This window comes from Talpa europaea (assembly GCF_964194135.1).
Source record: "Talpa europaea genome assembly, chromosome: 2".
Taxonomy (NCBI): domain Eukaryota; kingdom Metazoa; phylum Chordata; class Mammalia; order Eulipotyphla; family Talpidae; genus Talpa; species Talpa europaea.
The window spans coordinates 57,576,963-57,600,343 of record NC_140068.1 but is presented as its reverse complement, the minus strand read 5'-3'; the positions used below and the strand labels follow the sequence as shown (position 1 = coordinate 57,600,343).

The following is a 23,381-nucleotide window of genomic DNA, read 5'->3' as shown; positions in this document are numbered from 1 at the left end:
TCGAACTGGCGCCACAGAGGCCGCGGGCAGCTTCACAACCCAGCGCTCAACCGCTGCGCCACCGGGGAGGCCCTGAATATACCATTATTTTATACATAGGCAGAGGCTGGCCAATGTCATTCAGAAATCTCTGGTTATATTTGGAACCTATTTGGGTCATCAAAGATATTATTTTCAAAAGATGCTGATTTAGCTCTAAGCTGTTGATTCCTACCTTTGATCATGGTGCCTTTTTTTTTGTTTTCCTGCACTGTAGCCATAATAACATTCCTGATTATATCATATCCTTAGAAGTCAGAAGTGAAAATATAGGGAAAGAAAGTAAGTCTCACCACAGAAAAGGTGGGGCATTGATTTGCTGGTGCAGACATGTTTGGGTACATCTGGTCTTCTCTTTCCGTAATTAAAGCCCTTGCTTGCCACGGTGGCAAGGCCACAATGCCAGGCATGCTAACCCAACCCAACCCTCCAGTCTCATGTCATAAGCTCTGAGTGTCTCTGTGTTCTTACATAGCAGAAGCCATTCTAACTTCCTAGACTGCTGCTGTTTATATCAGGCAAGATAGTAAGTAAAACAGGTAGCCAATGAGTGATATAACTGCAGAAGGAAAGCCAACTTTATTTTTTAATTTTTTAAAGATTTATTTTGTTTGTGCATACAAGAACCAGGGTACAGGCCAAATGTGCGGGAGGGTGAGAGGATTCACCAGAGACAGAGTGGGGAACAGAACAGGCAGACTGAGTGAAATACACTCCTGAGAGGAGCAGCCGGCGAGACAGGAGTGGTCTGCCATGCCCAACTTTATTTTTAAACAGGAACACACTTTTCATTTATTGGAATTATTTATTTTCTTGCATCTTTTCCATGTCCTACTCAGTTAATGCGTACGTTGCTTCTCCCAGATAACTTAAAGCAAAATGAAAACACAACTACAAATCAATTATAAAAATGGATGGAAATGGGTAAGGTAGAACTGACACATTAGTTTTGAAATAGTGCATTTGCCAGAATATGGTTCATGTCAATCTTTTATATAGTTACCATGCCTATTGATGATCAGCCTTAAAACCTATGCAAGAATCTGAGGAAGAAAATTCTTTATGGGTATTCTTCAAAGAAGAAGAGTAATTTTTGGAAAAATCATTTCAGAAGTTAACTATCTCGGATGATGGGTAGAAGTAAAGAATGTTAATGTTATGAAGAATTTACTCCTAACTTCATATCCTACAGATACTGTTCTCTAGGTCATGGTAAGGACTGAGAATTAGTTGAAGAATGACCTCCAGTGGCCTGGAGTGGGATTATTATGAATTTCAACCTGTGGAAACCAGTTCTTTAGAATATGCAACTTCAGGAACAAATTCCCTCTTGCTTCTCACCAATCCTGTCAACTCTCATTGGAGCTTTAACACCATGTCTGATGGGTCAATGAGCAGTCACATGGCCCCCACCTCAGAAATAGTCCAGGACACTGTGACCATGGTAAAAGGCATAAAGGAAGAAAAAAATAAGAAAAACCAGAGAAGAAAGGCTAGGAAGACCCCTAGAAGATCAGAGAGAGAAAAAGAGGTCAGAAACTTGCTTTGTGCACTTACCCTATCTTGAGCTTCCTTGCACCATGTCTGCCGATATGTCCTGGGAGGGATTCCTCCCAAAGGGGGGATGTTCCACCCTTGCATGACTGGGGTTTCTTCCACGAGCTGATCTTTGGCATCTATCTCCACTGTGCTCATTCTTGTTCCCCATATAGGAGAGAAAACTACAAGTATTTCAAAACAGAGTTTTAGACCTCAGAGGTGCCAAATCCCAAACTAAGAAACTCTGATGTTTTAGAAAAATTGAGAGCTGGCATTTATGCAAGCAGGTCATTATGTTCCAAATCAAAGTGCCAAACTGCAAGGTTGCTGGCTCTTCAAGTTTCTAACTGCAGCACTTTGTATTTGCTTCTTTGTAGTTAATCATTCATCAAATAATTCTTGGGAGCCTGCAGTGACCATGACACTGCACTAAAGCAGTTAGCTTGATGATACTACATAGAGGCAGCCCCACCCCCTCAGAGTCAGCTGATATTCTTTAAGGCCTGTCTTAAAGTTAATTGACTTCACAGGTTGGAAAGAGTTTGATGGGTGGGTGGTAAGTTGCCAAGAGCCTTGACAGTTGAAATCTGTCCCAAACACACTGCCCTGAATTATCTGGTTATCCTGGGCTAGGCATCAGCTTGTGCCAGGCCTTGGTTTTCTTATCAATAAAGTAGGAGAATTAGATGCCATGCCCTTGGAGTATAGTAGAGAGATCAATAAATAATCACTGAATAAATAATGAACAAACACCGTTGAGGGATTCAGCATGATTTCCCAAAGTTTCAGAATTTCCTGGTAAATTTAGATCACGTGGGGAAAAAGATTATGTCAAACTTGCTGTTTGGGTCTGTTAATAAGTAAGAATCGAAGGCACATTTTGTTCTTTTCTGTGTCATATTTCAATGAGGAATTATTTCAACAGTAAATTTTAGTTTTATAGGAGAAAATGTTGATTGACAAGTAATTTGACCCTCTGTCAGTTGAGAGTGTTCAATTATTGTGTTGTTCTGGGGAGGACATTGTGTTGTTGTGTTGTTCCTGACATAGAAAGCCTGACATGGCCCCTTTACTTAGGACCCACATCTCTTGGAGCCTTTAATTCTCATCTTGGCAACTTGAGAGCAGCTGGATTTTTCCTGCAGAGAAAGTATATCACTCAGTCCTCCAGAACCACCTCATCTAGTGTTGGCAAAGCTCATTCATGGCCTAGCTAACAGACAGTCCCTCAAGGTGGGGAAAGGTGGCTTTGGCCTCTTTAGCAGTATTTATCTGACTGTTGAGACAAGGACCAGGCTCTGAGTGAGTTGTCTGCAGGGAGGATGATGGAGGAGAGTTGTGTCCTGGAATCAGAAAGGTCACCTGCAGTTTCACCTGTGTCCACAGGACAATCTGTTCTCACTGCAGCGTCACACACATAACTAGATCTCCAGGAGTCTTGATAGTCCATCTGAAAATTGACTCCTCCGAGCTGAACTCTAAGTGAGCTGTAGCTTCTTCCACTGAACCAAAGTTTAACAAGAAAAGTTATCTCGAGGGAAGTAAATATGGTAGATTCATGCTGAGAGCAAGTGTTAAATAATGTGATATTCTGGTTCCAGAGATGCCTGAACTCATGACTGAGTGGCAAGTTGTGACACACACACAAAAAGCATTTGTCCTAAAGCAAGGCTATGCCCTAACCAGCGGGGGCTCTTTGTGCAAGGACTTCATGGCAAGAGTGACTGACATGACCTATGTGTTTGGGACTTTTTCTCACACTTTGTGCACAGCAAAGACAGAATGATTAAGTTTTATTATGTTAAAAGTTCCCCCTGATTGATCCAAGATGTGCTAATTAGAACCTCAGCAGTTTGTGGGGATATTAAAAGACTTAAAATCATTAGAAAAATCTGACTAGCTTCATCTTCTCTACTGAGAACAGAGCATTTAAGCAGCACCATTGTTCTCAGCATTAACAAAAATTATTATCAGTATCATTAAATCAAATATAATTGAACTATTAGTGATAATAAATTGTCCTTCAGTTCCATTTTGGGAAAATCTATCACCATTCTGATAGTGAAATGGGCAGTCTTAGAAATTCTTATAAAAGTTCTAAAAGTTAAGGCCTGGGCAGTTTCTGAAAGGATTACTGGGTGGAGCACAAAATATACCTCACCTGGAAACAACAAAATGTTTGAAATGGGTGTGTAATGGTGTGGTACATCTTCTGATGTGGTGGCCATGTTCTCTTTTGACTGTATGGCACCCAAGAGTGCTGTACAATAAGGGATCTGAGCAGGTGGACAAGAAGTAAACCTGATTTATAATGGAAATGATAGCTTGGAGAGGAGAATGTTGCAGAAGGGAGGGATGGTAACAGCAATGCTGTGGACAGTGGATGAAATCTGTGATGAAGCTAATATCCGGATCCATTTCCTCAGAAATCCCTTACTGGTTTGCAAATGAGCAGTGAATAAAGATTCTGAGACATGGACGCAGTCCTGTTAAGGGCATATTGGTGTAGCTCAGACTTTTTTTTTTTAAAGATTTATTTAAGCATATAAGAACTGGGGTACAGGCCAGAGGTGTGGGGGGTGAGTGGGAACAGAACAGGAGGACTGACTGAATACACTGCTGAGGAAGTAGCGGGTGAGTCAGGAGAGGCCTGCTGCGCCATGTGGATAGCTCCCTGGCTGGGGATCGAACTCATGCTGCAGAGGCTGTAGACAGCTTCATAGTGCAGTGTTTAACCCTTGCGCCACCAGGGAGGCCCTCAAGGTAACTGTTTTTAATGTGTATTTTTTGTTACAGATTCCAGGGAGTTTAGTAAGTAGAGTCAGCATTTCATTAAGTTTATTTGGAGGTAGTGGGGCATCCTCATTAAAAAAAAACAAAACTACGTGTCTTCTGCTTCTAATAGTCTCCCTTTTCTCTCTTGGGCTGAGGACGGGGGATGCCCCAGAGTGTGTTCTTTGTTTCCTCCTGGGCTCCACCAGGAAACTTTATTTTTGCAAAACTCTTACCAACCAAATCATAGATCCCAATCAGGAAAGAGGATCCTTGAGGACTCTCAGCCCTCTTTATACAGGTGAGGAACCTGAGGCCTGTCGAGGTGACAGGTGTCTCCCAAAGCTGCCATGACAGGTCTCCCGACTCCTTGGCCAGTGCACGTTCCTGCTCTCCCCATTTGATTTTTCTCTACTTGACTAAGTACATAGCAGCGACAAGATGTGCCCTTAGAGACTTCAGAACTCTTATTAGTCTTGACTGCCTTACCTGGAGGAGTGTTTAGTCCTCTTAACTGCAGTTAAGGGAAAAAGTCCAGTTGCCTTTGGCACCCAGATGGAAAAAGAGAAGGTTGGGAATCCCTGGAAATCTGATCACAGAAAAGGGGATCAAGTGCAGCATACATCAATGAGGATGGTGTCATCAACTACCACGTATGCAGCGACCACTTGCAGGCCGTGGAGTCCTGCAGTGACATCATGTAAACCCCCTGCATTGCTCTTGGCCAGTACACGTAGACTAAAAATTAAGCAGTGTCATCAAATCACAAGTGCTACTAACTGACAGAGTTGGATAGTGATTCTTCTGAAAGCGGGGAACCAGCTTTCCCAGTTGGCAGGGATGATTCAGACGCTGATGGTTTAATTGCACGGCACACAGGCTGCTCTTGGATGTGACACAGTCTAGCTGAACATCCCCTGGGGTGGCAGGTGAGGCCCAGATCCATATTCTGAGGTCAGCTGTGCTCCTAAGGGTGGTTCTGTGGTTGGTGTAAGGTTCCTACTGAATGTGAAAACAAAAACTCTGTTCCATATACACTGTCTGCTAACTAGACCACAAATACCACCTCACTGTGGGGACCAGTGTGCTCTGCGTGGGGATGGGAGATGCCCATGTGGCAGGGTGGGGGTGATGAGTGGGTGGTGTGGGAGCTGACCACTGTTCCTGCTTCTGGGCCTTCTGCAGGGGGATCAGACCGCCTTGCATCGGGCCACAGTGGTGGGGAACACTGAGGTCATTGCCGCGCTCATCCAGGAGGGCTGTGCTCTGGACCGACAAGACAAGGTGAAGTGGGATCTTTGAGCTGGAAGACCCTGCTTTGGGATCTGTGTACTGTTCAAGATGGTATCATTCCTGAGTATACCCTCATGGTTGAACGTGATCTAGTCAGCACAGATTTTCTTGGAAAGAGTGCTAGCCTAGCAAATTCTATTTTAAAATATAGAATTTTTAAACCCCTATTTGTAAACCTATTCGTCCCTATTTCCTCCCTATTCTGTGGCAGCAGTAGGTAACCACATAAATGACAAAGGAAGAAAAGCCTAGAAATAATGACCTATGGAGGCCCTGAGTGGGGGCCCCTAGACCTGTTTCTTTTTTTTTAAGACCTGTTTTTTAAGATAAAGTGAAAGCTAATTTATTAAGTTATCTTGGCAGGGGAAAAAATGCAAAAATAGTTTTTTCTTTAAGAAATCCCAATGGTCTCTATCTTCTTTGCTTGGGGAGTAGCTCCCGCTACTTGCCCTCATCCCCTGAGAATGTATTCCTGCACCTACTTTGTCGGCACCCCCTCCGTGGTCAGGAGCCCCTCTCAGTTACTGAGCTGATCACCTTCTGCTGTGGTGCTGAAACAACCAGATGAGCCTCAACAACATGATGGCCCCGAGTGCCCCGCCCTCGCTAATTCCTAGCACAGCTTCCAAGCCAGCGCCATTTCAAGGGACAGTGACACAGCAGCCAAGTTCATTGGGGCTGGGGCTGGCACTGGGACCAAAAGTTGCTGACTCCCACAAGGGGGTGTGGCTTCGACAAGGAAGTCTAATTTAGAAATTGGAATTTAGAAAGCTGGGCTCTTCATCTGCTTGATCTTTGCAGGGTTCTCTGGGGCCAAAGCAAAGCAGACCCCAAAGCTGTGATGGAGAAGGGAGGGGGTGGGTATTATACTATCTTGGTATTACTTTCTGTTAAACATTATCCCTTCCCACTGGGGTTCCCAGAATTAAGCCCCGACGGCTTCAGGCAGCTGTTGTAGATCATGAATCTAGAACGGTACTCATTGTGTTCCTTTCTTGGAAGATGAGAAGCTGGTCACTCAAATAATTTTCTAGATTCTGTGGTTTGATGAGAAACCCCAGTTGAGAAAGACCTGGTGTATCCTAAAAATACTCTGTGATATAGTGATTATAGTGAGATGAGTCAGGGCTGGGGTAATGCGCTCTCTCACCCTTGTTTGTTCCTCAGGACGGGAATACGGCGCTGCACGAAGCTTCCTGGCACGGTTTCAGCCAGTCGGCCAAGCTGCTCGTTAAAGCAGGAGCTAACGTGCTTGCCAAGAACAAGGTGAGGCCCAGCAGGTGCTCAGACGCCTCCCTCATACGTGAGGATGGTGTGGGCTTCTGCCTCCTCTCGCTGAGCAGAGCCAGAGCACAGTGGAGCACATTGAACCTGGCAGGGGAGGTGGGAGATTGAAACTCCCTAGCGAGCATGATCTACGTGGTGAGCCAGAGAACCTACTCCAGTGGCTTTGACTTCCTTTCACCCATCCTGGCTCTAACACTGCTTTTCCATTGTTCTGCTAGAGTATAGTTAAGCAAGCCAGCCTGCCCTCACGACAGCAGACAGCGGCAGAACCATAGCGTTTCTTCTCCCTTGTTTTCCTCTCTCTCCACTCCAGTCCCTCAATACGTCTTATCTCTCTCACACCTGCCCCTCTATTTCTGTGTTTATTATTAATGTGTCCTTGGATCACTTCAGAAACGTCACAGCAAATTGACCAGCTTGTCTAGTCCCTTCTCCATTCTGATCCCCTCTGCTCAGAAACCTTCCAGTAAAGCTCCTCAGTCTGAAGCTGTCTCCCCTGCATGGCCTTGGCCTCTACCTAGAGCTCCATGCCTGTGCCTTTCCCAGTCTTGGCCCCTGCCCTGTCAGAGTCGGGCTCTCTGCCCCTTCAATTGCCTGCTTCCTTAGGGGTAGCCAACTCTTCATTTCTGCCTCTAGACCTGCAACCTGGTCCTGAAGGCTGTTTCCTCTGCTCTTATTTCTGGTCAAAAGCTTGAGGAGAAGAAGCAAGCCCTGCCTGGTAATATTTCCAGTAGTGCCTGGCAGGTTAGTGGCTGCTCTCCTTTTCCCAAGCTGTACATGGTCTAGAACATGAGTTGGTAAGTACATACCAACTTTGAGAAGTGGAAGGTTAATGGAGAAGGTAACATAGGCTGGGAGCCATTGGAGCCCTTTTGTGGAATGATTAGGGCCATAAATGAGCTGAAGTATGTCTTTTCTACCACGTTGCCTTCTATCCCAGGAAGTACCTGAAAGTATTGTGGAGAGCCACAAGTTCCCTCTCAGGTAAAGCAGCAAAGGCTGCTGGAGGTACAGGTAAGCTGCTGTCCCCCAAAAGGGACTTGTACATTCTGCACCAGCCACAGATTAATGAGACCTCTAGAAAAGTCCTTCCCCACCCACCGTCCCAGCTTTATGAAGGTATAATTGAGAAACAAATTTGTAAGATACTTTAAGTGAACTATGATAATTTTATATACATAAGTGTTATGAAAGAATTTCCTCCTTGCATTAATCAACATATTATTCACCTCACATATTTCCCTTTTTCTTTCTGCTCTTAGCAAATTGTAATTATATAATACAGTGTGATCAATTATAGCCACCAGGTGTATGTTTGATCTTCACACCTTACTCAACTTTCAACTGAAAGCTTGTAGGGTAAATGAAATAATCGGGCTTTTTATGCCGCTGGCCTTTGTAGCCATCACCTGTGGGCTTGATTGTGCTAATGCAGAAGGCACATGCAGAAGGCTCAGGGCATGAGTGCCTGACGGTGGACACCTGGAGTGTGGTGTGGGCATGCGTGAGTGTGCACATCTGAGCCTGGAGGCTGAGGATATAAGGGCAGCGTCACTCCGAGAGGATGAGTGACTTCAGAGAGGCGAGACCACAGGGGAACGCCAGAGAGCCCAGAGGAAGAATAAAGATTTGTGGGGGTCTGGGAAGCTTGGTTGCAGCCTGACTTCTGGCCCCTGGCCTCCCTGCTTGGCCAGCCTACAGGCTTGCCACTACAGCTCGTATCCTTTTACCAACCTCTCCTTATTTTCCCAGTATCCCCAAGCCACATTTCTAGTCTTTGTTTCTGTGAGTTCAATTTTTTTTTTTTAAGATTCCTCATCTAAGTGAGAGCATCTGGTATTTATCTTTCTGTGTCTGGCTTATTTCACTTAGTATTATGTCTTCTAGATCCACCCCTTTTTGTCACAAATGTCAGGATTTCCTTTTTTTAAACCCAAATAGTATGCCTTTAAGTCTTATTCAGCAACTGTAGCAGGGTAGGAAAAATGCCTGCTATGCATGTCTACCTAGATCACATTTTTTTAAAGTCAGGTTTTGACAGTAAATTTCATCCTTCTAAGGTATACTGTCCTGTAGTTTTGACAAATATATTCAATGGTGTAGCCATCACAATAATCAAAAACCAGAATATTTCCATCATTCCCCCCCAAAAAATCCTTCATGCCCTTTGTTGGCAACCTACTCAACCACTCCCATCTTTTGACCACCATCAGTTTGTTTGGCCTTCCCCAGAAGACCATATAAATGCATTCATATAGTATGCTACCTTTCACATCTGACTTTTCATTTAACATGCTTCTGAGATTACATCATGTTGTTATATGTGATTATTTTTATTGCTGAGTAATAGTCCATCATATGGATATATGTAATTTATCTAAACACATGGTTTTTCATTTTCTTGACCAAATGCTTTTCAGCATAATTGATATTTCTTACTGGCAAAGTAAATTATTTTGATATATTTCTTAAGCTATCAGGGTTTTTTTTAAATCAATACTTCACTCATTTATTCAGCACATGCTTAATGACTCACAAAGCCAACAACTTTGAGACAACCTACTGTGTGTGATGAGAATTACACTAAGTGAAACACAGCCCTTTCACTTGGAATGGAATGTTTGAAACATGGACAGATTCTTCATTTTGAGACCCAAACTAGCAGTGGTTCTCTATCTGGCTGCACTTTAAAATCTCCTGGGACACTTTAAACAAACAAACAAAAAGAGGTAGAAACGAACCCACTCAAATGACTAGGCCTAGGGTTACCAGCTGTCCTACTTTATCCTAGACCCACGGGTTTCCCCAAATACTGGATGTTCTGTGCTAAAACCTGGTCAGGCAGCTCTCTGCCCTCCTGTGGCTATTCAGGTCTTTCTTTTCACAAACCTTTTTCCCTTTTCAAAACAGCTGCAGCTCTTTCAGCCTGCTTGTGTCTGTGCAAGCAAGCATCTTGTCCTCTCCTTTACCTCATAACCTGTCCTTTTAAAAATGTTAAAAAAAAAACAAAACAACAAAAACAAAACCCACAACTGGAATCGCCAGGTCTCTACCCCCAAGCTGAGTAAATCGAAGTCCCTAGAAGGGCTGCAGCTCTCGTAAGAGCCTTGCCCAGTGGCTTTCTACTAGTGAGTGGTAGAGGCAGGACTTGCAACCAAGATTTTATGACAGATGTGATTCTTTTGTCTGTTTGGATTCCAAAGTAAATGTACTTGCCACTGTGAAGCACCCTGGCCGGGACCACCGGTCACAAGTCAGAGAATGTGAGAATTGACTCCTGTGAGGCCTGCCTGGCGTCTGTCTGGGGACAAGTGTGTTGCTAACGTGTCCTCCCTTCTCTTGCCTCTCTCCAAGGCGGGGAACACAGCTCTGCACCTGGCCTGCCAGAACAGTCACTCCCAGAGCACCCGCGTCCTCCTGCTGGGCGGGTCCCGCGCAGACCTCAAAAATAATGTGGGTGAACAAACCGGCTTCTCGCGCTTGCTCTCGCCTCCTCAGAAACTCATCCTGAAAGCATACTTGAGCCTTAACATCTAGAAAATAAAAATGTAAAATTTGTTTGGGGCCACTTTAAAAAGTATTCATTCTTCACTAACTTCCTAAAACAAGAATCGAGATTCTTTCCTCCTCCTTTTCCCCTTGCTCCTGAATCTCTCTTCTTAAGCCTGTGTCTGGTAAATGAGTTTAAGAAACCACTAAATGTTTTAAAGTCTCCTCCCACAAGGTGTATTTTTAGCAATTATGAATGGTGTGTGTAAGGAAGGTCATCTGGTGCTCCATGCCCAGCATCTGCAAATTGAGTTGTCCTTGGACTGTCCCAACAGGTCAGTGGTTGTTAGAGGGTGCCTGACTGGGGAGGTCACGTGGGTGTCCCCCCTCCCTCCACAACCTGTGATCCCTTTGTTAACCTCCTGCCTCAGCCACCTGACTATTGAAACTGATTGAGGCTTCTTTCGAAATTGACCTGAGCTGGGGCCTCCCTGTAGGGGTAGGCTCTTCTACGGTGCTTCTCAGAATGCTTTAAACTCAGCTTTGATCTTGGCTCCTCAATGTAAGGGAGAAGGGCTGAGTGGCCCATCTCTAGACAGAGCTAGGAGGGAAACATCAAAAGAATGCTGATGACAGTAACTATTTTCGCTCCAGTTTTGTTGTCTGCCTGTGACCAGTAAGGAAGCTCTTGATCTGGATTTTTTTCTGCCCTTTTTTCACTCCCAGTGATCGACCCTCATCAGGTCCCCAGACTCTATGGCTCCAGATAGGCTATTGTGTTCCTACTAAAATAAGATGCTCCTTGAATTTTTTAGAACACGTAGGATCTTACAGTCGGAGAGTTCACCCTGTTGCCCCATCCTTTCCACTGTGACGGATCTGTGAGGGGAACAGCTCATTTCCAGTCTTTGAGTTGTAGGAGATGCTGGTATCGGTGGGCTCCAGTCAAGTACCGGATAAAGCAGAGGCTGCCCACAAGAGCCTGCTCTTGTGGAGGTCTCGTTCTAGGGAGCAGACAGTATGTAAAACCCGAAGGCAGAGTGCATGGTGGGAGAAGCAGGACTCTGCACAGTAGCAAAAGCTGTGAGGCTTGGTGTAGGTCATCTGTGCTGGAGGAGACACCTGTAATTTAGACTGACATCCTTTAAAAAATATGTGCTTTTAAATATTTTTACTTTTAATATTTTTTACTTTCTGTTTTGTAACCACTCAGACTGTGCTTAGAGTTTGATTTCTGTCCGCAGGCAGGCGACACCTGTTTGCACGTTGCCGCACGCTATAATCATTTGTCCATCATTAAGCTCCTCCTCAGTGCTTTCTGTTCTGTCCATGAAAAGAACCAGGTCAGTGCATGAGTCCTCCCCACAGGGCTAACTTACAGGTGTGTGGGTGCAAAGTGGAGCAGAGGCAGCTGGGAGGCGGTGCCCTCTCCCGGGTTGGGGCTCGGCCAGTGCTGGTTTTGCACGGGCATTTCACTGAGTTCTGTGGTTTATCTGCCCTCCTAGAGAAAGCCTGCCGTTATGTTTCTCGTGCTTACCACCACTTTTGCATATTGAACATTTTCTAGATTTGGGGGCAGGTTTTGTTTTTAATATGATTTTAAAAAGGAAATCCACAAAAAAGAATGTGGCTTAGTAAATAAGCGAGGAAATTAGGTGTCTCATGACTCCGAGTCCTGTTCCTTGAGTTGTCCCTGTATTGAACTGATGGAGTCTGGTTTCTGTAAAATTGGGTGCATGATCTGTATCTGCTACAGAGGCTGGGATTTTGAAATAGAACTGTGATTATTAGTGTTCCATGAAAATGTCTATGATTTTTGGTAGTCATTTGGGTAAAAAATAAAATGTCTGTGTATTTACTGATACCTAGTTGATCTATTTATTGTTTTTTCTGAAGTTTGGGTGCATATATCTGAAACTTAAAATTAGATTGTAATTAAGGTTAAATATACCCTAAAATAATAGTTTTTGATTCTGACTGCATATAAAAATCTACAAGGGAATTAAAAATAGCATTCCTGAATTCCACCCCAGTTTAAATGGCCAGATTACCCAGGCAATGGTATTTTTAAAAAATCCCCAGTCTGAATATAAAGACAGTATTAAGAACCAAGACCTAATAAAAATAGCTAAATTCTGTCATTCTGTAACCTCCCGGTAGATTCTACTTCATCAGATTACCCCCATTCAGCCCCCACTAGCCAGTGCTTCTCACCTTCGAGGCATGTTACAACACAATCCATACTCCAGATGGACTAAATCAGAACATCTGGGGGTGGGACCCTGGTCAAGGGTTTTTATAGCTCTCCAGCTGATTCTAATGTGCAACCAAGACTGGAAATCACTGCTACAGATTTCTCCAACACAAACCACTAGGTGACTCACAATGAAATAAACACTGGCCCAGCTACTCACTGGGGGAGGATGCTTGGATTTTTATGCTGCCCCAGAAAAAAAAAAATTTTACCTGATCACCTGACAGCAGAAAGGAGTGTTTCACTTCCCTTATATTTCTCAGTTATTTTGGTTGGGGTTTGGGGGAGCAGCAGGATTTGGAATTGGCCCACCAACCTGCATTTGTCTGTATTCCCCTTTCATAGTTGATCTGAACATAGTCCCTTTATAAAGAAAACTTGAACATATAGGGTATCAGGTAAGAGGTTTAAAGCAGCTGGTCTTAAGTGAGTGCTAATTCTCAGTGACCCTCCCAAACAAAGAGCCACTGAATGATTCATCGGCCTCTTCACATCCCTGCAGGCAGAGCAGGGCTCAGCTGTTTCTCCTCTGGTGTGAGAAGTAGCCACCTTCACAACTTTCTCGCTCAGCCTAGCCTAGAGGTTAACAGAGAAACCGCCTCTCGTCTGCTTGGCCAGTGGACGTGGTCCAGAGTGGCTAGCCTGCCAGTCCCTGGCTGCTTGCTCTTCCCTCTGCCCTGATGGAAGAAGGGCTCAACAACCCCAACCCAGTGTTACTTTTCCCCCTTGTATTAAATCTTGTGATTTCTGGTATCCCCAGTCAGAAAAAAATATTTATGCATAGGTCACTTAGTTCCAAGATCTTTAAAAAGACCCACATAACACTTGGGCAAAGGGCACCCTGTCAGTCACAGGCAAATTTTAATCCAACTTTGGAAATTCACCACCAGGCCATGGCATGAAAAGCCAGAGGACCGTGGGCCATGATCAGATGCAGTTTAGCAGACTTTCTTCTGATTAATTTCAGGCTGGAGACACAGCTCTTCATGTTGCTGCTGCCCTAAATCACAAGAAGGTGGTTAAAATCTTACTGGAAGCTGGAGCAGATGGGACCATTGTTAATAACGTGAGTTACAACAGTGTCCGTTTCCACTTCTTTTCATAATGTATTGTTACTGCCTCAACGCCTACATATTGGGGAGCACACAGCTTCACTCTGGAAGAAGGTGGAGCCTCCTGAAGCCACAATGCTGAGGGCACAGCTTTAATGAGCACTTCCTAGAATGGAAAAGAAAGTCAGGAGTGGCTAAGTGGTTGTTACTGAAAGTGACTTCTGGAGGCCTCCCTGGTGGCGCAATGGGTTAAGCACAGCACCGTGAAGCTATCCGCAGCCACTGCAGCACAAGTTCGATCCCTGGCCAGCCAGGGAGCTACCCACATGGTAAAGCAGACCTCTCCTATCTCGTACACTGCTCCCCTCAGCAGAGTATTTTTGTCAGTCTGCCTGTTCTGTTCCCCACTCTGTCTCTGGTGAATCCTCTCATCATCCACACCTCTGGCCTGTACCCCAGTTCTTGTATGCATAAACAAATAAATCTTAGAAAAATAAAAGTGACTTCTGGGTCTGTAAATGGTGTGATCCTCAGAACAAATGGCCGTATCAGATAAAGCTTCCTCAAAACTCTGACTCCTTTCTCCCCCACACCCCTGTATCTCATGCCTCTCTTTCAGTATTCCTTCCCTCCACCATTTCCCCCTGTAGGGTAAGTGAAAAAGTATCAGGCTTTTCTGCCCTTCTGCCATTAGGATTGATGATGGATCCCTGCGGTCCTGAATGCATGCCTAATGACAGGCACCTGGAGTAGGGTGTGGGCATGCGTAAGTGGGTACACCTGGGCTAAGGCTGAGCTTATATGGGCGGCGTCACGAGGACGCCAGTAGAGCAGAGAAGCGTAGAGAACAAGAGCGAAAGGAGCAGAGAAGATGGCCACGAGAGAACACTGGAGAGCCCAGAAACAGTGAAGACAGTGGGGGCTGGGAGGCCTGCCAGCCTCCCGGCCCCCCAGCACTCCTGCCTGCCTTGTACCTGGTAAATCCCAAATAAAGCCTGAAAAGCCACTGAGGGCTACAGGACATCTCCTTCACCCATCTGCTAGAATCATAGAGATCCTGCTCCGCATCCTCCTGCCCCTTACATTTGGCGTAAGACGACAAGATAATCTGAAGCAGACGGGTGTGGAGCCATCTGAAGACTTCTGGAGGGACTGAGGAGTAGCAGACAGCCTGTGAAAACGCTGGAGGCGTCATGGCAACATAGGAGATAGACAAGACCTCTCTTGGAGGAGACACCTGAGAGGACCTGCCTAAGACTCCTGAGACAGCAGAATTGTTGGGGAAAGAAAGAGGACCATGATTCAGAGCTCGCCAGTGCTGACACAAGGAAGAAGCCCATGGACTTGGGACTAATGCACTTGGACTGACAATCCCACCAGAAGGCGGAGGAATCTTGGCAGGTTGTTAACATGTTGGGGACCCTGGGGGTGGATGGTATCATTTGTAAACCCCAGGAGATAAAAATCAAGGTGTGGCTGGTGGGCCTTAGTATAAGAGCCCACAGCTGGCTGAGGGAGGAAGCCCTCGCCAACTTCTCTGCAGCAGGCAGAGAAAAAAGCCAGCTTAGAAAGGCAAAAAGCTGGTGCTGAGATTGGGAAGCCCTGAGCGGCTGGCTGTTAAGAAGCTTAAATATGTGAAGGCCAGTGAGTCTCTTAAAATCACCTGTGGGTGATGCCCCATTCATTGTCGAGTAAGGGTGAGGATCTGAGGAGTCTGTCCTTGGGGGGCAGGTGGGGAACGTGGCTTGTGAAGCCCAAGCCAAAGAGGCTGCATGTGGAGCTTGTATCCATGGATCCCCGACCCATGTGCTTGTGCAGTGGGTTGGCCTGAGTGCAGGGGTCTGCGTGTCACATTGGTGGCTATGAAAGCCGAGTGTTGGAGCGACTGCAGACAGAAATCCTGAGGGTTGGGCGAGTACCCCCAACAATATAGAATCGCCAATCCCAGAGTGAGTGCATCCTGGTGGTGGATGCGGTGTGTGGCTTGTGGCTGAGACCACAGCCGGAGAAGGCCAGGAAGCCTGACGGCTCCTGGTGTGTGACAGCAGATGCCTGAGGGGTCCTCCTCCCTCGTATGAGCAGTGCCTTTGGCAGCAGAAGTGATGGATCATCTGCTGGTGCCAGTAATCTTGTCTATTGCCGCTAGGTTGGTGCCCTACCTGGACTTATTTGTGTTCTGTTGTATTTGTTATATTGTGATGTATTTCATTTGCTTTTGTGGGCCATGGCTGCAGTGTTCATATCGCCAAGAGAAATGTGTGTATAACTTGTATACACTGTATGGCAGAAAACCCTGAGGGGGGTAGATTGTAGGGTAAGTGAAAAAGTATCAGGCTTTTCTGCCCTCCCACCATTAGGATTGATGATGGATCCTTGCGGTCCTGAATGCATGCCTGATGGCGGGCACCTGGAGTGGGATGTGGGCATGCATAAGTGGGTACACCTGGGCTAAGGCTGGGCCTATAAGGGCGGTGTCACGGGGACGCCAGAGAAGCATAGAGAATGAGAGTGAAAGGAGCAGAGAAGAAATGGCCACGAGAGAACACTGGAGAGCCCAGAAAGAGTATAGACTTGCTGGGGGCTGGGAGGCCTGCCAGCCTCCCGGCACCCCTGCCTGCCATGTACCTGGTAAATCCCAAATAAAGCCTGGAAAGCCACTGAGGTCTCCAGGACTCCTCCACTCATCTGCTAGAATCATAGAGATCCTGCTCCGCATCCTTCTGCCCCATATACCCCCAGATCCCACAGCAGGCACCAGCTGAAGCCGCCTTTCTTCTCGAAGCTCACTAGTGGTCGCTGCCCTCCTAGGCTAGGACTGGCTCAGAGGACAGGGGCAGAAGGGTTGTGTGGCATGACTGGAGAATCGGGGTGTGTTGAGACTGGCGAAGGCTCCCAAATCGGGCTCCCCTCCCTCCTCACAGCTCCAGTGCCATCATGGTGCCATTGAGGCTACCTCAGATACCTTTCCTGGCTGCTGAATCCCACTGTTACTAGCTCCTGGTTTTTTACTTCTCTCTCCCTAGAGTCTGCATTATGGCCATAGCTTCCTAATTGTTTTTCACAATCCAGTTTCTGAGACTCAGAGGCTGGGCCCGGATTGAGCCTTCCTGGTGTCCTGCTCATTGTTCTCCAGGGGAAATTCTTTGGTTGGCTGATTTTCTGATCCTTTCTGTTGTTTCCGCAACTGAACTCTTCGCCTTGACCCTATGTGATTTCCACTTTCCCTGTGTCCCCAGGAAGCATTCCTTGGTGGGCACTGCCCACACCTTTGCCTCCTACAGCACACTGCTCATGTACCTAAAGCTCGCCCCCTGTTGCTGTGTGTTGTTTCCCACCCTGACCTCAAGGTGACTTTGCTCCCTCGTTGGATGGAATGAGTGTGACTCACCCGTATGTGTGGCAGTATTTGTTGGGCATGACTGTGTGCAGATTGCTGTCCCCGCGGGGCCATGTGCGTGTGTGAGTGTGCAGAGTGGTGCTCTTTACTGACTTGTCCTCCCTGTCCTTCCTTAGGCAGGCCAGACTCCGCTGGAGACTGCCCGCTACCACAATAATCCAGAAGTTGCTCTTCTTCTCACCAAAGCTCCCCAGGTAGGATTTATTGCATTTTCCATCATATTACACGGGGCTGCAGTGTCCACCTACTGAAGCCAATTCAAGCTAACTTAAATAGGGAACTGATGGGCTCATTAACCCGCCAGCAGAAAATGTAGAAATCCATGTGGGCCTCCGGGGTTGCTGAACCCGAGACTGCAGCAGGCTCAGCAGACCGCTTTTCGCATGTGGGCATCACACCCTCCCAGTAGCTGGATGGTTGGTGCTGCCAGCTTCCTAATCTAATGTCCCGGGCGCTCAGCCAGGGAAGGCACTTTAGTTTAAAACATCACACAAGGAGATCATGACTTAGGAGTTTGGAGCAAAAGCCCTGAACAAATAGATGGACTTGAAGAAGAGGGGAGCATCCACTTGACCAAATGATTAAAAGAGGTATTTCCTAGAGGTATTTCCTGTGTCCACTCTGGACAAAGCTGTAAATGTCCACCTGAGGCAGTTAAGTACAGTTCGGGTTGTCTCTGACACCTGAAAGTAGCTTTCCTATTTGGTTATTTTGAAGGTCTGACAATACTATCACCATTCATTTACCTGGAAACCAAAAATAACTTACTAAATCAGAACCAAATGGGAACACTTTACTTTGAAATAGTAGGGAAAACCTGAATAGCTTTCTTTCCTTTTTTACTGAATAATGGTACTTTGGTCATCATTCAGCTTTTAAAAATGACTGTCATCACTTGAGGTTAAATTATCTAAATAACAATTAATACTGATGATTTGTAAGCTATTTATCATTCAGCACCTTAAAATAACTGTGTTTGCTTTTTCACATTACCTTCCACAGAGACGATTTTTAGGATTGCATCTACTCTACAATGCAGTCATACCCTTTTCTAGTCTTCCCTTTATCCTATCACAGGGAAATGATCTGCAACCTTCACAATTATTCCTCTGTGTTCTGGAAGCATTGTATTCTTTTTTGTTGCTGTCATTTTGTTAAGCCACTTCCTTAATGTTAGGCATTTAGATTATTTCCAGATTGGGGTAATTCTGTATTGCATTACAGTGAACACTGATTGGTTTCTCACGTTACTCTGGGTTACTCTTTCGGGATGACAATGTCTAGGGAGCCAGAGGAAGATTCTGGAAATAGCCTGGTGCATCATAGTCCCACCCCAGCCAGTATTGTACATGGCCTTTTTTTGGTCTAAGTTTTAAAAACGTGCCTGGGGCCTCCCTGGTGGCACAGGGCTTAAGACACAACCTATGACACAATCCGCAGCCACTGCAGCATGAGTTCGATTCCCGGCCAGCCAGGGCGAAACCCACATGGCTGGACAGACCTCTCCTGTCTCGCCCGCTGCTCCCCTCAGCAGTGTTCTTTGGTCCGTCTGCCTGTTCTGTTCCCCACTCTGTCTCTGGGGAATTCTCTCACCCTCCCATGCATCTCTGGCTTGCCTGTACCCCAATTCTTATATAAATATAGATAAATCTTAAAAAAAAATAGAAAAGTAATGTCTGATATAACTAGTGGTTTCTGGAAGTTAAAAAAAAATTCTTTTACAAAACTGACCACCTCTTGTGCCAGGAAGTCCAGGAGTGAGTCAGGTGCTCCTTTAGAAAAAAGTTCACCTCCCTTCATCTATTTGTAACAAAATCCTCAGCAAATTTACATCCATAAACCTGATAAAAATGTTAGTCTCTCATGGATCAAAAAGTATGGGGTGCTATTTAAGTTCAGAATCCATGGTTATCAAAATATTAGGTATTTTAGTGTCTGATAGTTTACTGGACAGCTAGCCCCTTGCTCAGGTATATGAACATCCTCAAATCTTGTGGGATGGAACCTCCTCTAGACACACGAAGATGGACGTGCCTTTTCCCACCTGATTTCCAGATCCCAACGTCCTTAATTCATAGTGAAGAAAGCTTTTCCACGGACCACTTTCTATGCAGTTTTCCTTTTTGTTTCCATTTAAAAATGACTTAAGCAAGTTCTTCCATGCCCATATATTGAATAGCAATTAAATGGGCTCACTGTTTACGAAAGTTTATTTTACAGGTTGTCCATGTTAAGCCCTGTTCTCAAAGAAGGGACGTTGGAATGTGCATAAACTTGTATGCATGCTGTTCTATTCATCTGTAGCTACAGAAATAGCCTGCTTTCTGTGAACTGGAGAAGATCAATGATTTCTATCTGGTAGATGAAATGGTAACTGCAAAAGGCTGTAAATCATGCAAAGTGATTTTCCCTGGCTAGTAACTTGGGGTATGGAAGGAGATTTTTTGATAATGGTTTTAGGCATAGATAACCTCTGCATATCATTTTTGATTCACATGATTCACAAATGCTACTGAGTGAATTTCAGACTGGGTCTGGCTCTGTGTCCTGTCCTAAGAGACCATAAACCGGAGGAGAGACAGATACCAGTCACTTCCTTTTGTCAGGCTCAAATTCTAGTGAGGCTGAATTTAACTTTAGAAATAGCTTACAACTGACTGCCTTAAGGATACTTTTACATGTGAGTGGTATCAATAGCTACCATATTTGAAATTAAAGTCAAAAAATATGAAGGATATTTACTCATAAAAATATGACCACTTTATATTAACATAAATAAACGTTATTTTGTGAATTAGTTTTAAAAATTGAGAATAGCATTGTTTTACATTTTTGCAAGTCTCCTTACTGTCTTATTTAAAAATAAAGAATGAATATCAGTATTTCTCCATGCAATCTATTGCAATACTCCAGGCACAGCCTCTGCTAAATGACACTGTATGATCATGAAAGAGTGAGAGAGTGAAAAAGGCCAACATTGTTGAGATGATGAAAATCACTTTAGCCTTGTGGGTTCAGAAGACCCTGGACCCTTTCAGAACTGCTGACTTATGGAGTAAGAATATGTTTTTTAAAATCCAGTACAGGGCCTCCCTGATGGCGCAGGTGGTTGAGCGCCGCACTGTGAAGCTGTCCGCAGCCTCTGCAGCGTGGGTTCAATCCCGGCTGGCTGGGGAGAAACCCACATGGCACAGCAGACCTCTCCTGCCTTGCCCACTGCTCCCCTCAGCAGTGTATTTCATCAGTCTGCCTGTTCTGTTCCCCGCTCTGTCTCTGGTGAATCCTCTCACCCTCCCGCACATCTGGCCTGTACCCTGGTTCTTGTATAAATAAATAAAATTAAAAAAAAAGGGTCTCCCCGGTGGCGCAGTGGTTGAGTGCTGGGTTGCGAAGCTGCCCACAGCCTCTGCAGCACCAGTTCGATTCCCAGCTGCTCCCTGGCCATCGGAGGAGGGTCCCACATGGCGCGCAGACCTCTCCTGCCGCCCGCTGCTCCCCTCAGCAGTGTACTTCGGTCCTTCTGCCTGCTCTGCTCCCGGCTCTGGCTCTGGCGAATTCTCTCACCCTCCCGCGCTTCTGACTGTACCCAGTGCTTGTATAAATAAATAAATAAAAATCTTTAAAAATAAATAAAAATAAAATCCAGTCCAGCCACATTCTGTGAGTTCAGGAAGATACCGTCAGGAATTTTCCATTTATGTGGTACCCATTCCCCATAGAGGTTGTTTTTGTCATCCACTGATAGCACTTGAACATAATGACCCAAGAAGAAAAAAGTGTGATGTTGAGGGGACATGTCAAACTTCACAGAGCCCTTACATATTTATATAAGAAGGCCAGAACATGTTTTTGTATGACCTTGGAAAAGTACCTTCACCGTCTGGACCCCCTTGGTTAACGAGAATAAACCCTAGAGCTGAGAGTAGAAGGACTGGGAGGAGGGTGTGGCACTGAGCCAGAGGGAATGTTTCCACCAGCTCAAAGATATGTACTCAGGTTAAACATCCTTTGTCAACGGGAACCCGAAGGCACCATGGCAGGTGGGAGGCACCTGACAGTGACTGAGGATCCAAGGTGTGCCAGCCACCTACTTTGTCTTGGTTAATCCCAGCAACTCCCCATTTTTACATTTGAGAAGACAGAGCACAGGGATCCAATGACTTGCCCCAAACTCCTGCAGCTTGCTGCTGGCTTCCATCCTGGGTATTTCAGATTCCATGTGTACTTACCTGTGTCCATTCCACCCCTCTGCACTCTAAGGGGCAGACCAAAGACCTCCTTTTGGGGAAAATGTTCTTGCCCCATGGTACTGTGGCTTACAGATATACCTCAGTCATATTTGCATCGAATGAGTTGGATATTGGTTAGCCAGGAGAAAAATCTGATGGTTTAGTTTGGGTCCAGTGTACCAAGATAAAGAGACTGTGCCTGGCACAGGGCTGTTGCACCACACAGCTCCAGGGGGGTGCCAGTCTGTGTGAATGGTGCTCCCTGAGGTTAAGCAGTGCTTAGCTTGTGCACACCCACTTGGTGGCCCTGGGCCAGCACGTAAGTGCCTGGTATTTTTTTTAAAAAGCTTTATTTATGCATACAAGAACAGGGGTCAGGCCAGAGTTGCTGGGGGTGAGAGGATTCACCAGAGACAGTGGGGAACAGAACAGGCAGATTGACTGAAATACACTGCTGAGGAGAGCAGTGGGCGAGACAGGAGAGGTCTGCTATGCCATGTGTGTAGCTCCCTAGCCAGCCAGGGCTCGAGCTTGTGCTGCAGAGACTGCGGGTAGCTTCATTGTGCTGTGCTTAACCCCTTGTGCCACCAGGGAGGCCCGTGCCTATTACTCTTGCCATTCTAAGCACCTTGAGCTGGTCTACCATCGCTGGGTCCCGGCGATGCCTGCACGAGACATGGGAGGCATAGCAGGTGCTTGTCTGCTGTGAATGCTTAGACTTCCCACTAGGCAGGAAGTTTCCAGTCTCCTTAAGTGAGAGCGCCAGGTCCAAGGAGAATTCCCTCACGTTGATGCTACGCACACCCGTGGTTTGTAACGATGCCTCTTGCCTCCTTCAGGTCTTGCGCTTCAGTCGTGGGCGAAGCCTGAGGAAAAAGAGAGAGAAGCTCAAGGAAGAAAGGAGAGCTCAGTCTGTGCCAAGAGATGAGGTGGCACAAAGCAAGGTGGGAGGTAGCCCTCCCGACCCTTCCCAACCCCATCCACTTAGGGTGGGAAACTGTCTCCCTGCTTCCTCTGGGTTCACGTGGAAGCTGCCATGCCCTTCTCTCTCTCCTCCCCGCTGAGTTCTTCAGACTCTTGTCAGTCTCTTTCCCTTTGGCTTTGGGTCCTCTGTTCCTCTACAAGTTCAGATTGTGTGCCTTTCCCATCTTTTCTGGCACCCTGTGTGGGTATCTTTACTAGCCCCATGTTATCTTTGGTCTTGTCCTTCCCACTTGGATAGCCAACCTCTCTGGTTCCATGACTTTAATTTTGTAGATTAGTGGTTCTCAAGTGCGTCCATGGTGTTATCTGGGACCTCACCTCAGACCCACTGGAACAGAAACCCTGGGTGGGGCCCAGTGATCTGTCTTTGATAGCCCCTGCAGGTAAATCTGATGTGGACTCAAGTTTGACAACCACTGGCCTATGTTGCTGCTTTTCTTTCCACTTAAGAAATGTGCTGGCCCACATGACTCCTTTGTACAAATCAGCAAAGCATGCCTGCTGGGTAGACCTGCCCCACAGAGGGCACACGTGGTGAATAAAGCCCGGGTTGAATTCAGCTCTCCCTGCATCACTCGTCCTGATGCCAGGTGCCCTGGTGTAGTCAGCAGCTTGCACAGCTGTACACGGCAGCCCTAGAATGAACTCTGCTTCCGACACTCCTGGAGGGAGAAAATAGGATATTGACACAACTTTGGCACATAAACTTGTATCACTGAGTACTTACTCTTCTGTCCATATCTTGGAATCGTCTTATCAATTTCCAGGGGTAAGGTATTAGAACTGCTTAAGCTCCTATGTGTGAATTGTTCATATTAATTTGTTAAAGTTCTCACAAGGGCCAGAAATGTTGAGATTTTTTTCATCTCAGAAGATTCTCACTCTCAGCTATGAATTTTGAACTTCCAAGGTCAAAGAATGAGTGGGGTTACTTTTTGTTGAATAAGACAATGTCTAATGATAAGATGTTTTATCGGTGGTAAGTTCTTGAAGGTCTAGAACAAGACTATTTTTAGTCTGGCACCTAATAACGAAAATAATAGCTA

The 23,381-nt window shown here is 45.8% G+C and overlaps 1 protein-coding gene across 4 annotated transcripts in view; it reads left to right on the top strand.

The window, feature by feature from the left end:
- The window catches only part of ANKRD6 (ankyrin repeat domain 6), a gene marked incomplete at its 5' end in the record, with an annotated part of 52,956 nt that overhangs the window by 19,626 nt on the left and 9,949 nt on the right, over positions 1-23,381 (top strand). For 2 of the 4 annotated variants that reach the window (XM_084228316.1, XM_084228315.1), the window contains 7 exons: positions 5,536-5,634; positions 6,811-6,909; positions 10,285-10,383; positions 11,664-11,762; positions 13,641-13,739; positions 17,239-17,316; positions 22,191-22,295. In XM_084228316.1, coding sequence (XP_084084442.1) covers positions 5,536-5,634; positions 6,811-6,909; positions 10,285-10,383; positions 11,664-11,762; positions 13,641-13,739; positions 17,239-17,316; positions 22,191-22,295 — 678 coding nt within the window. The remainder of the gene's footprint in view (positions 1-5,535; positions 5,635-6,810; positions 6,910-10,284; positions 10,384-11,663; positions 11,763-13,640; positions 13,740-17,238; positions 17,317-22,190; positions 22,296-23,381) is intronic. The other 2 variants (XM_084228317.1, XM_084228318.1) reach the window with 2 other exon arrangements.